The following is a 13,103-nucleotide window of genomic DNA, read 5'->3' on the forward strand; positions in this document are numbered from 1 at the left end:
GCACCCAAGTAGTTATTCGCACATGAAACATTAGGAACCCATAATACACTAACGATTAAAAATTTTCAAATATTAAAACCCCAAACCTTGTGATAGGGCTGCAATAGGGTCGGGTTGGGCCGGGCCTTTTCTAACCCTAGCCCAACCCTAAGTTCCCTTAGCTGGGCCAAGCCCAGCCCGGCCTTGATTCAAGGCCTGAAAAGTCCAACCTTCACCCGCCCTTAGGGTCGGGCCGGTTGACCCTGATTGACCCTGACCATGGGGGGAAGGGAGATGCATGGGCTGGCCAGGCTAGGAAGAAGAAAGAAGAGGAAGAAGAAGATAGGGTCGGGCTCAGCCCAAGGCCTCAACCCTGGCCCGGCCCGACTCTAACTCAGGGCCAAAAATTCCCAACTCTGACCCACCCTTAGGGCCAGGATATCTCAACCCAAGCCACTTTCAAGCTCAGGGCGGGCCAAGGCAGGCTTGGCTGTCAAGGCCAAACTTGCACCACTACCTAATGATATGTTTCTCAAGACAGGTGTGTGTTGACCGCCCATTTAGAAGTTACCACGTGGAACTATTGGTATCGATATGAGTATCAGCTATGTAATAGGTGGGATCGGTTATATAAGACGATTTTGCCCTCAAAGATACCAATTTTCTAAGTTTTTTTGAAAAATATACCCTGTCCATACCTTGCACCGATGCGAGATCAATGGTTTCTGATATCAATCCAGATCGGTCGATCCCAAACTAATCCCTAAAATCAATCTTTCATATATCAACAGTCATGAGAACTTCGTACTCTAAAGTCGCCAGACCAAGTGGGGAGAGGCGCCAAGAGCTACTACATTCATGGTACAAGGGATCGGGATTGGATTTGGAATCGGTTGGTACCCATCCCAATCCCACCCATGGTTTTAGGCATCTGATTGGTTGTATCAGCCAATTTATATTGGTATTGTTCATGATGGATATCATAGTGGTGGTTTTGATACAAGGGAAGGTAAATTGGTTCAAGAAACCAAGTTATCGGTATTTCGATTTAACTCGGTTCCAAAAACCCTAAAATCGGCCTTTAGCTTCGAAAACTAATGTTCTACTCACAAAAACCCTAGAATCAACCATTCTAGAATGGTTGGAATTGTGATCGGTCACAGCCGATTGTGAACTAAATCGACCAAATCAACCAAGGATTTTAAACTCAAAATCGGAGATCGAAACGGTCCCTATATATTCTGATCTGAATTGGATCGAATTTGGTCCCAACAAACCTAGAATCAGGACTGAAATTTGAAAATCCAGTGGTCCAGTCACAAAAACCCTAGAATTGGTCAATACGAATGGTTGGATTTGGATCGATCACGGCCGATTTCAATCCAAACTGGACAATTCGACAAAGGATTTTAAACTCTGAATTGACAATCAAATAAGTACTTGCCAATACCAATCTAGATCAGATCGAATTGGTCAGAATCAACCCCAAAATCCTAGAATCAACTCTTAATATATAATATAGTTCTAAAAATTCCACGTGTCATCATTACAGTAGTAACAAACCTACAACACTTGCCACTTATCATCTTCCTAGATTTAATCTTTCCTGAAAGCAATAACATGCTTAATACAATTGCTTTCTTTGAAGAAAATCCCAATAGTCTTCTAAGGATTATGAATCACATTTTTTTTTAGCACATGGAACTAGCAGCAAGGATGAGCCTTCGGTCCTCTCTTTAAGAGAGAATCAAGGTTTATCTATTACTTACACAACCGAGGAATCTTTCACAGAATGGACGGCCAATCCCTCTTAGAAACCAGCTATAACTAATAGGATCGAGTTTTCCTTAATCCGCGGTGAATGTGAATCAATTCACCGGAAAGCTTCGAATGCGTGCGGGAGGGTACATATTTGGGGATCATACTAGAACCCTACAGGGGTTTGTGAACCCTAGGATGGTGTGGTGAAGGAAAACTTTTTCCTAACTACTAACTTGTAAACAATTATTTTTATCTAATTTAATAGTATAGCTTTTATTTTTCTGATTTCAAAACCAATATTAAATGAACAGTTTTAGTTATTTCATTTTCATGGTGTTATCTACATGAAAATGTCATTTGCACCTACTTTTCCATGATTGTCTTAATTGACTTTTGTATGAACAGTTTAACCAAAAGGGTCTTATGGATTCGAACCACCATCCCCTTGGAACATATTTGACATATTTTCATGTTCCAAGTGCTCTACCAATTTGAGCTAAAGACCCATAAAATAGAGTTTAACATTTACAAATAACCATGAGAAATTACCACAAAATTGCTCTTTGCGATCCTTTTTATTTTTATTGTGCTTACATTCTTATAAAATAACTCCAATGTGAATATCCTTACTCAGGTGATAATATCAACAACTGTTTGCTCAGCAAAAGACCCCCTACTACTCATTCGCTACACAACAAGGGCCAGAATGTTTTTTTGCGTGGGACGTAGGGGCCATACCCACCCACAACAGGGGCCGAAATGACCGTCATGCCCCCATGTATGGCAGAAATTTTGCCCCCTTTTGTGCCATCGAGTACGCTCTCATTGGCTGGCGCACAAGGCGTGGCCCCTGCATCCCACCCAGAAAATAGCGCCCCTATACTTAATTAGTAATTTTTTTAGTCTTATTTAAGCTATGCATACCCAAACCAGTGGTTCTAAAACCAACACTCCATTTCGAACAACTTATCTGAAGTTTCACAACTTAATTTATCAAGACCAAGATAATGTTTAAAACATCAGCCAACGATATTATCCACCCACTTTAAGATTCGTTCTTCAAACACAGAAGTGATGAAAAGAGATCCTATTACATGCTACATATGAGTTCTTTAATTCATATCATAAATCAGTTCCAAAGTAACTTGTAAAATCATGAAATAAAAACTAAGCTATAACATGATTAAAGTGCAACATAACAGAAGAATAGATGTCTTAATATGTGGAAAAAAAATAAGCGCACACACCAACTCTATCCCCTACCACTTAAAAACCCACCAAATTCAAGGTGTAGTTTCCCTTGTGCTCCAGAGTATCCAAGTAAAGTCATAAATGGAGAAACATGATATGATTAAGGATCTATAGAGAAAGCAAAATTAGAAGTATCAACAGATGAGATGGAAGGGCGAGTAATTGAACTACTTCTAATTGGTCTTGAGGAATAATAGTTCTCTGAATGCATCATCGAAAGGTGTAAACAGAGAGAATGAGTCATTAGCACTTCAAATGGACGAAATTGAAGGTTAACCAAAGTTTTTATGGCAAGGAAATCATACCCAAGATAAATCAGTCGAAAACCATCATCTACATATGATAAAATACCATCAAGCAATGTCAGATCCATTCTACACTTCCACAAAGTCACGTAGTAAAAGAATACTCACATTTTGAAGAGTCGTGATGCAACAACTTACAATTTGACAATTGTGTCATGTGTGTGAACAAAATACAATTTGACTATTTGCAGAATAATTGAAATCACCATTGTCAAGCCTTTAAAATTATGAAAACATCGTCCATAAGAGAAGTGGGTGAGTCTTAGCGCAATGGTTAAGTTGGGCTATTGCAACCTGATGGTTGTGTATTCAAAACTTGAAAACAAACTCTCCTGCGAGCAGGGGTTAAGATTGCATAAATTTACCCCTACCATACCCTATAGTAACGAGAGCCTCGTGCACTAGGACTCACTCTCTCTCTCTCATCATCCATAAGAGAATAAAAATCTGAAGGAATTTGAAATAAGAAAAGAGAGGGTACTTTGGAGATACGTTGGTTGTTGTGGTACCTCATCGTTTGGTGCCAGCCATCAAAGCGATGCGGATAACCACCCCACTAAAACTCCATAAGTCAAACCCATCTTCTCTGATGTTTAAATAGAACTCTCGAATAAAAGAAGCAATAGAATCGAATTCCCATATACACATGTGAGAAGTAGAGAATACTACTCCTCAGACCGGGATCATTATTGTCCGTCTAAAATAAGATAACCTATTTTGTAGTATTCATAAATATGTAAACCAAAGATGATCAATTAAACTCACAAAGTCATTGTTATATGCCTAATGGGGCCCACTCTAGTGTATGGGAGCTAGATTGGGCCAACCTAGTATGGGATAGGTTAAAGGACTTGATTTAACGTGTTCCATCAACTTCGGAGCTTTTGGCATATTTGTTAAGTACCCAACATTTGGTATCAGAGCTGGGCACCATGTCACGGGTCCGAGTAATGAAAAGGGCTACCTGAAGTAGAGTGAAAGCAATCAAGAAAGGGCTACCTGCCGCCAGGCAAAAACCCTGGAGCAGAGTGGAGCCGTTTGAAAAGGGCTACCAACCTGCCTAGAATGAGAGCCGTCAAGGATGATGGCTGCGGAAGCATGGTGGTTTGTTATGTGCCTTATGGGACCCACTTTAGAGTATGGGCGTTAGATTGGGCTAGCCTAATATGGGATAGGTTAAAGGGCTTGATCTAGCGCGTTCCATCCGCTTCAGAGCTTTTGGCGTATCAGTCAAGTGCCCAACAGTCATGTCCCACACTCCCACAGGCTAGACTTTGGAGAGTTGTTCCAACACTGCATCCAAATCCTATGAGTTTTTTTTTGGGGGCAGGTTGGGGAGGGGAAAGGAAAAGAAAAGAACCTGCCACAAACAAATAGTTCTTTTGCATGCCATGTGAGTTTCCTTGGTAGATTTTGCAATAAAAACATAAAACCAATATATATTAAACTACTATGGATTCTCCAAACGCAATGCAAAAGAATACCAAAAGAGAATCTATGTGCTCGATTAACAAAAGTGACATAATAGTAGAGAATTGACACGGTAGAGCAAAACTAAATTAAGAAACAAAGTTGACCTCTTGGATTAACAAGAGAGATTTGGAATATAACATGTACAACTATAGATTTTGTAGTTAGAACCACAGAAATTTGATCCTTCCTTCTTCCTCTCCAACTTTGAATCTCCTCTTCTCCCAAGACTTTGATCTCTCTTAACAATGACATATAACCATACCCAAATCCAAAAAAATATGTCCTAACAACAAAAACAATACATATCTCCAAAAGATCAAAGAAATGCCAAGAAAAGTTGATGTAGAATCTAGGAAGTGAATCTTGTAGGATCGATCTGGAGGACAACCCAAGAGGGATCAGGTTATTTGAGACCTTAAAAGGTGGTAGGGGAATGGTAATAAACTCAGATTCAGGTATAGGAACATGCTGCTATAATGAGGATATAAGTAAGTTGAAGATAGGACTTGCAGATGCTAGCAGTTGAATAGTCACTTACCAGTTGTTTCAAGACGATGGGAAAAAAAGGGTAAAATACATGTACCCCTTAAAATGCACCCAATATTCCTCATGCCCCTAAGGTTTTGACAAGTCCACTCGCACCCCCTCAAAATTCCATGTACCACCCTTACTTTTCAATCTAAAGCCATTTAAGTCCAACCCGTTACTTTTAGGCGTTAAATGTTAATGGATCTGAAATTGAAGAATGTAATGTACAGTTATACCCTTGCTAGGACATAATTACCAAAATGCCCTCATCTTCCCCAAATCGTTTCCCCAAAATCCATCTTCCATTTTTTGAAACTTCGCTCAAAACCCATATACCTAAATACCCTTAGGCTGCAATCGATTAAGAACGGAGAAGAAGAAGAAGAGGGCAGGGGCGAGGGTTTTGCTCTCTAATGGCTACCACTTAGAACGAAGAAGAAAAAGAGGGCAGGATAAATCGATTACGGTTTCTCTCTAATGGCTTATTTCAAATCCTTATTGGGATTCTCCTTATCTCAGTGGAAATGCTTCAGTGGTGATTGTATACCTTTTTTCACCGGAGTTGGCGGTGGAGGAGGAGGTGGTGGGTTTTTCATTGCCGATATTGATGTCAACGCTGAGGGAGGTAGCACCACTGGATTAGAATTTAGAAGGGGATGATTTCTCGGCTTTCGCCATAGCTTCCAAAGCAATATATGATGATTAACAAAAACATATTGAGATTCAGGGTTGACAAGCTAAGCCCATGACGCATGAATCATGAATGGTCTTAAATCCTTTCCCACAATTACCACGATAGAGAAGTCATCGTAATCGGCTAAGTGAAACCAAAATTCTTGAATTCTATGGGGAATCGAACAAAACTTGCAGATGTTGTTCCCTCTGCTTTCACCCATCTAGATGCCCTGGTCTTCAGGTCAAACTATGACCTTGAAGTTCTATTACTTGAACCTAATTGAAATCCCAGCCAAATCTTCTTCCAATCTCACTTCTCCATCCACTCTCTGAAACTTAATCGGTCATTCACCATCTCCATTTCATAACTGAAATCATCCAATCCCAATCTCTATTTCACAATCCAAACCGAAATCTATTATTTTTCTTTTGCCTCTGGATTGACCTACTTCATCTCTTTCCTTCCACTAATTGAACCCTTTAATCCATCCCCTTATTCTTGTATTCTTCTCTTTCCTTCCACTAACAGGAACCTTACCCACCGTCTCTCTGATTTGCTTTCCCACTTTATCTCCCAACAATCATCACCACCGAACCCTCTCCTTCAAGCCTCAGCCCCGTCCCGAGCAGTGTAAGAGAAGATCCATTAATGGATTGGAGTGGATTTGCCGGTTTGAGGAAGATGAATTGCAGGTTAAGCCAATTGAGAATGATGAGGGTTAGGCAAAAAGGTCTTTTCAAATTATAGAGTGATTAGAAGAAAGGATAGTTTGGCTAATAAAAAAAAAATGAATGGCCTGAAATTTACGGCGTGGATTTAAATGGCTTTAGGTTGAAAAGTAAAAAGTGTATGTGAAATTTGAAGGGGTGCGTGTGGACTGGTTAGAGGCTTAGGGGCATGAGAAATATTGGGTGCATTCCAAAAAAAAAATATTAGGAATCAAATCGCGGATTCCTGCTATTTCGAATTGGAATCGGCTAATACTTATCCCGATTCAGTCCACTCCCAGCTCGATTCGCTCCGCCAATTCTCGGCAAGATTTCTAGGGTTCAAACAGATTTCAGAGTTCAGTGTCTTCAGACGGGAAGAAGCTGGAAATGGAGGCCTAGAGGTTGGTTTGACGGGTCAGTCCCTTTCTGGTTTTCTTACTCCACGCAGGAGAAAGGCGAACAACGGTGTGGTTCGTTGAGAAATAACCACATTCGTTGGGCGAAGGAGAAGGAGGAGGAGATGCAAACTTCAGAATAATCGGCATATCTCGATGTCTTCAATTTATGTGTTAGAGCCGCCTACGAAGGGAAAGGTTGTATTGCAGACGACCCATGGGCCACTCGACATAGAGCTTTGGCCCAAAGAAGCGCCCAAGGCAGTTAGGAACTTCGTTCAGCTCTGCATCGAGGGTTACTATGACAACACCATCTTCCACCGAATCATCAAATCCTTTCTCATTCAAGGCGGTGACCCCACGGGAACTGGCTCTGGTACTTCAAATGCATTTGAATTTTAAGCTAAACATTTATGAACTACTGCAATTACAATTTTTGTTGGAACAGTAAATGTGGGGATTCTTCTTTTTTGATTTGATTTTATGTGATGGGTAAAAGGATTTGTTGTGATGCCAATGTATGTTCTTGGCAGACTTCATATAGTTGGCACCCTAACACCACTGTCGGAAATGCTAACCAGGGCCGATGTGTTCTCCTGGGACTATTAGTTTGTACCCGCTGTTCATGCATGATCAGTATCCTTATTAGGGGAGTAGTGTCAAAGGTTTTATCCAGCTTCATTTATTTTCTACGACTTGCGAAATTGATTCTGGGGATATGCGAGGGAGTTGTTCTTCTAGGATCTGCAATAATGTGCCATTTCAAGTTAGATCTTTACTGTGATAAAACTCAACAGAATCTTGGTGTTGGTATTTCTTATTGCTTATTTATTATGCAGCTTTACATTGTGATTCAGTTCTTCTTCGAGTTAGAATCTGTCGAAGCTGAATCTGAATTTGACTGTTGAGAGTAACTAAAATGAATGTAAGTTGTGATAATTGGTGTCTGCAGGTGGTGAAAGCATTTATGGGGGTGTATTTGCGGATGAGTTCCATTCTCGGTTGAGATTCAAACACCGGGGATTAGTTGCATGTGCAAATTCTGGGTCACCTCATTCCAATGGAAGTCAATTCTTTATGACATTGGACCGCTGTGATTGGCTTGACAAGAAGCACACAATTTTTGGGAAGGTAACTATGATTTTGCATCGTAATTATTTTTGGCTCCCTCTGGTTGCAAGGGAAATAAAGGGAATAGAAGTGAAATTAAATCAAAACCATAAGTAAAATTTTGTAATAATTGCCTAAATTGTTCTACTAACTCCAAAACATTCCAAATCTGGTTATTAAGTTTTACATTTTGCAACCAAAATCCTTGTATTTAAGAAAGAAAATAAAAATTCCATTTGAAACGTTTAATTACCATATTTATTAAGAGGTTACGCTAGTTACACAACTATGATTGCTAAAGTTTTCTATTTTTTTTTTAAAACTTATATCACTTCCTTCCCTTCCTTTTACATGCAACTGGACGGAGCCTTCATGTTCATATTGGTTGTTGCTGTAACTTATGTCCATTTTGCAGGTAACTGGGGAGTCAATATTTAATCTTCTGAGGTTAGGTGATATCGAAACAGATAAGAATGATCGGCCATTGGATCCACCTCCAAAGATAGTCTCTGTTGAGGTAGGTTGCTTCTAAAACTTGTAGCTTCTTGTTAGTTTTTAGGAGAAATTTTGAGAAAACAGCAATGCATGTAGGATGGTTAGAAATTAGCATTCAGCAGCTGAAGTCCTTTTAACAGGGGCAGAAACAGGGTTTAACCGCAGAGGCTGCCCTCTAGCAGTGGTTGGTTCCAAGTGGGGCATACTATGTCACTGTGGGTCCAACAGATCATACTATTATTTAGGGCATCAAAAGGTATGGGGGTTGACTAGTACTTCTTATAGTTTTATGTTTTAGATATTCTAGGGATTGTCCAGGGTCTAGGGTGTTTCAAGATTTGTAAATTGTTCTGGGGTCCAATTATACTGCCGGTACCAGCAGATATTTTGGGTCCCAGAATAGCAGCTAATCATATCAGCAAAATTACAGGACTCTACTAGTTAACAATATTCTATTACCAGTCAAGGAGAAAGTCAGAGAAAGAGAGGAAAATACAGGGGAGATGAATAACTGAGGGACTGGAAAGCTAGTTATCACATCCAGCAGGGCTGTTCCTTAAGTTTCTCTCTCCCCCCAACCCCCCCCCCCCACCCCAAAAAAAAAAAAAAAAAAAAAAAAAAAAAGGATTACAGAACTACAAACGACTACTTATGCTAGGTTGATGTGACTGATACTTTTCTGATGTATACTTAAAAGAAGTGAACCCAGTCATTCAACTAATGAAAGGATATATTTCTCAAAATTTTCCTTGTTTCATGTTGCAAATCACTTTAGCCTCCCAACTTCTTGACAGTCTGCTATTGGCGAGCATGCTTAATGTCCTGCAATAGTGCAATTGGTACTTTAGCAATCCAACTTCTTGATAACTGGCTGTCTGCCATCATGCTCTACCATCATTTGGTGCTCCAGTCATGCTAGGGATGCTCAAGCATCAATCCCCTAGGTTTGAAGATTGGTTTATGATGTATCCTTGTGTTTTCCCCAACATGGAATCCTAGTCATAGTCTCAGTTGTTCTCTGTTCTTTCCTCTTATTATTTAATCTTGTTATGATTTTTCTTGTAATCTCTTAGGATGGATTGTTTTCTTGTTATTTATCAGATTGCTTATATAGGTCTGATTCCTCAAGCTTTATTTTCTCAATCATAAAAGCTCTACCTTACCACCCAGTAAGCTATAGTCTGAGTTCCTATAGCTATCATCATTTGAACTCCAAAATATGACCCTTAAACCCTAATTTTAGGGGAAAATATTCCAGCATGCCCCCAATCGGAAGTAGATGATTGGGTGTTAGGAAATGATGTTGATTGGTCATATGTCAAATTTCAGACTGAAATTCAATATATCCTCTCATATGTAGGCATACACTCCCTTGTTTGTCCATGCACCTGCAGTAGTCCCTGATTTTCTCAATACCTCGTTTTGCCATTTTGCATACTTTAATTGGGCTGAAACTTGACATGTTAGTAGAGACCTCACAGTCCACCTGTACACAAATTTTCAGCCCCACCTGAACTGCCATGTGGCAGTTGTTGGACGGTGTGCTGTTCTACTTCCGGACAAGGGTGTGCCGAGCCACTGCTCCTCTAATTCTAAACCCTCATAAGCCCTTACCCCTTGGTCTTGAACATCCTAGGTTGTCTAACATCAAATCATATTGCCCCTCTGCTCATAACTAAAGAGTCAGCATATTTCTTCACCATGCTTAACTAAGCCTTTTCACCTTTCACTTTGTGATTCTTATTTTGGGTAACTATATGCAAGGCTTTAGTTAGTGGGCAAAGGAAGAATACCTGAGCTTCAAGCAAAGAAGGCGGAATTTCCACTTATGTCCCTTACATGGCCTTCAGATGTTGAACTTTGAGCACCACTGAGTTCATTGATTATGCTTAGCAACATCTTTTCACCCTAGTCCTTGCTGAATGAATTTTGGGTAGCTAGATTTTGCTCAGAGATGTCCTTAATGTTACATCCATGGCCATGTGCCTCCACATCTCTCTCTCTCTCTTCCTTCCTTTTTCTTTTCTGTTGGGGGTGAAAATTTCTTGCATACATGGGCTACAAGGAGGAAAGAACTATCTAAATGCTGCTCTGTATAACATAGCTTGTTCCTGTAATCTATGTTTCAGGTATTATGGAACCCTTTTGATGATATTGTTCCCAGGCAATTACCTGGGAAATCTTTACCAGATTCCACGACTGACAACGTGAGCAAAGATCAGAAGAAGAAAGCTGTAAAGTGAGTTTTATTAATCTCTTAGTTGAGTGTCATCTTGTATGGTCTCTGGAGAGTTTCTGAAGCATGTTGTTTGTCTTCTATGAACTAATTTTCTATCAATGAGGCCTACATGATGCAGAAAGCTGAATTTGCTTTCATTTGGAGAAGAAGCGGAAGAAGAAGAGAAAGAATTAGCAGCTGTTAAAGAGAAGATTAAGAGCAGTCATGATGTTTTGAATGATCCTCGTCTCCTCAAAGAAGAGATTCCGAAGAAGGAACCAGTAATTAATTAATTTAGTATCTTTTCTTATGCTTTATCATGACATTTAACTATAATCTAGTTTGTATGGAACATTCCCCACCCTTTTTTTTTTTTTGACATCTTCTGTACAAAGTTCCATGTTTCTTCTTTTAGTGTGATTTAAATTTTACCTGTTACATGGGCGAGTGTTGATGTCCATCTCAAGGACTCAGGGCATGGAGGTCTTATTTGTTTCTCTGCTTAACTTTGAATCTATCACTATTATCTATTCTTGATTTTCACAATGTTGATCATATTCTATTATTTCACCATTTGATGTCAACATCTTGTGAAAATATGGCGATGAAACCTAAGGTTTCAAAAATCAAAACCCTAATTAGGTTGCTTAGGGGCCACCCCAAACTAATAAAAACTCAAACAAATAGAACAGTGGCAATTCTATAATTTCTAGAACAGTCCCAGACCCTTTTAGAAAAGTAAAGCAGACTCTAGGACCAAACGGTAAATAAATTTAAAGAAAGGGATCGTTTTTGGAATTTAAAATTAGAATTGGGCAATTAGAAAGTAATTCTGAGAGGAAGGGTTTTAGGGTGAATAACCAGAGAATCTGTCCTTAAGTAGAATTTCTGAAATTCTGTTTAATCTCTACTCCCCGACAGAACCAGAACAGGACCTTCATATCGATAAAATCTCCTTCAACACTTAATGAAATCACTTGAAAATTTCAGGTTCAGAAAGGTAACCAGTGGACCTCTCAAAACCCTTTAATATCAGCTTCATATTCTACGGATAAAAATTAATAAAATTCACTGAAACTAGGCTGGTGGTGGTTACTGTTACAGATCTGTAATCAAGGTTGTTTCTCACAGCAGCGGTTGGCTTTCAAGTTAAAATTCTTAGGTTTTGGTTGCCCCACAGGTAGTGAACACCACCCAAAATCTCAGGTCGAAAGACCCAGGGAAGAGGGAGATTCAGCTTCTTTTATCTTCAGCATAGGCTACCACCCAAACAGGGCATGATTGTAATTAAATTTGAAAGCAGATTTAGCTAGCCGGAAATAGAACTAATCGACCTCCTCTCTTGAAATGCCAGTAGAATAGCAGGAAGTAATGAAGAAGAAAGAAAAACAGTTGTAGAAAAAGTCTGTTCACCATAACCGAGTTGAAAATTGCCCATCAACTTTCAATGGTTCTCAATTCAAACCAAGAATTGAGAACTATTCTTAGTCATTAAGGAAACCAGTTCATTGACCATTCTGCAAGATCAATTACAACAGTAAACTTATAGATTAAACTCCATTGAAGAAGTTAGAAACTTTTCTAAACTAATAACCTCTTACCAGGTTTGAAAAATTGATCGGATCGGAATCGACAAAGTCTGATACCGATTCCTGCGTATCCGGATTGGACCAATCCTGTACAGAAACCAGGGTTAGAGTGTTTTTAGCTGATTTCCACTGATTATTGACAAATTCCGGCTGGGACCGATCTGGATCCCGAGTCCAGATTTTTTAACACTGCCTCTTACCTAAGAAATAACATTTATAAAATTTAAAACTTGAAAGTTGAAATAAAACCCAATTGAAAACTACCCTAGTCCAAGCCCATGAGGTCCATTACAAAAATGTAAGCCGGACCTCAAATTTTAAACACTTCTATACTCCTAACTACATCATATGGCTCTAGACATAATTGAATTGTGGATCAGGATCCATATTCCCCACCTCTAGTGGTTGGCATGAGGCATCGCTAACAATCTATTGCAATCCTCTCTTATGGGTTGGGTGGGGGTGGTGGGGAGGAGAACGAAACCTTTTATACAGCTGACTGTCTCTTATGGTGTCTTTTATTGTCTTATGTGTACAATAAGTGCTGTTTTTTGTTAATTGTTTTTCTTTGAAGGTATATTGTTTTTTTTTAGATAATTATTTTTATGGGATA

The 13,103-nt window shown here is 39.4% G+C and overlaps 1 protein-coding gene across 2 annotated transcripts in view; it reads left to right on the top strand.

Annotated features, from left to right (window-relative positions):
* Positions 1–580: 580 nt before the first annotated feature.
* The window catches only part of LOC122668806 (peptidyl-prolyl cis-trans isomerase CYP57), a 37,740-nt gene continuing 25,217 nt past the window's right edge, over positions 581–13,103 (top strand). For both annotated transcript variants that reach the window (XM_043865340.1, XM_043865341.1), the window contains exons 1-6: positions 581–586; positions 7,126–7,454; positions 8,031–8,209; positions 8,604–8,705; positions 10,813–10,922; positions 11,041–11,182. In XM_043865340.1, the coding sequence (XP_043721275.1) occupies positions 7,235–7,454; positions 8,031–8,209; positions 8,604–8,705; positions 10,813–10,922; positions 11,041–11,182 (753 nt within the window). In that variant the 5' untranslated portion in view covers positions 581–586; positions 7,126–7,234. The remainder of the gene's footprint in view (positions 587–7,125; positions 7,455–8,030; positions 8,210–8,603; positions 8,706–10,812; positions 10,923–11,040; positions 11,183–13,103) is intronic.

The sequence above is a fragment of the Telopea speciosissima genome, chromosome 7 (genome assembly GCF_018873765.1).
Source record: "Telopea speciosissima isolate NSW1024214 ecotype Mountain lineage chromosome 7, Tspe_v1, whole genome shotgun sequence".
Lineage (NCBI taxonomy): Eukaryota > Viridiplantae > Streptophyta > Magnoliopsida > Proteales > Proteaceae > Telopea > Telopea speciosissima.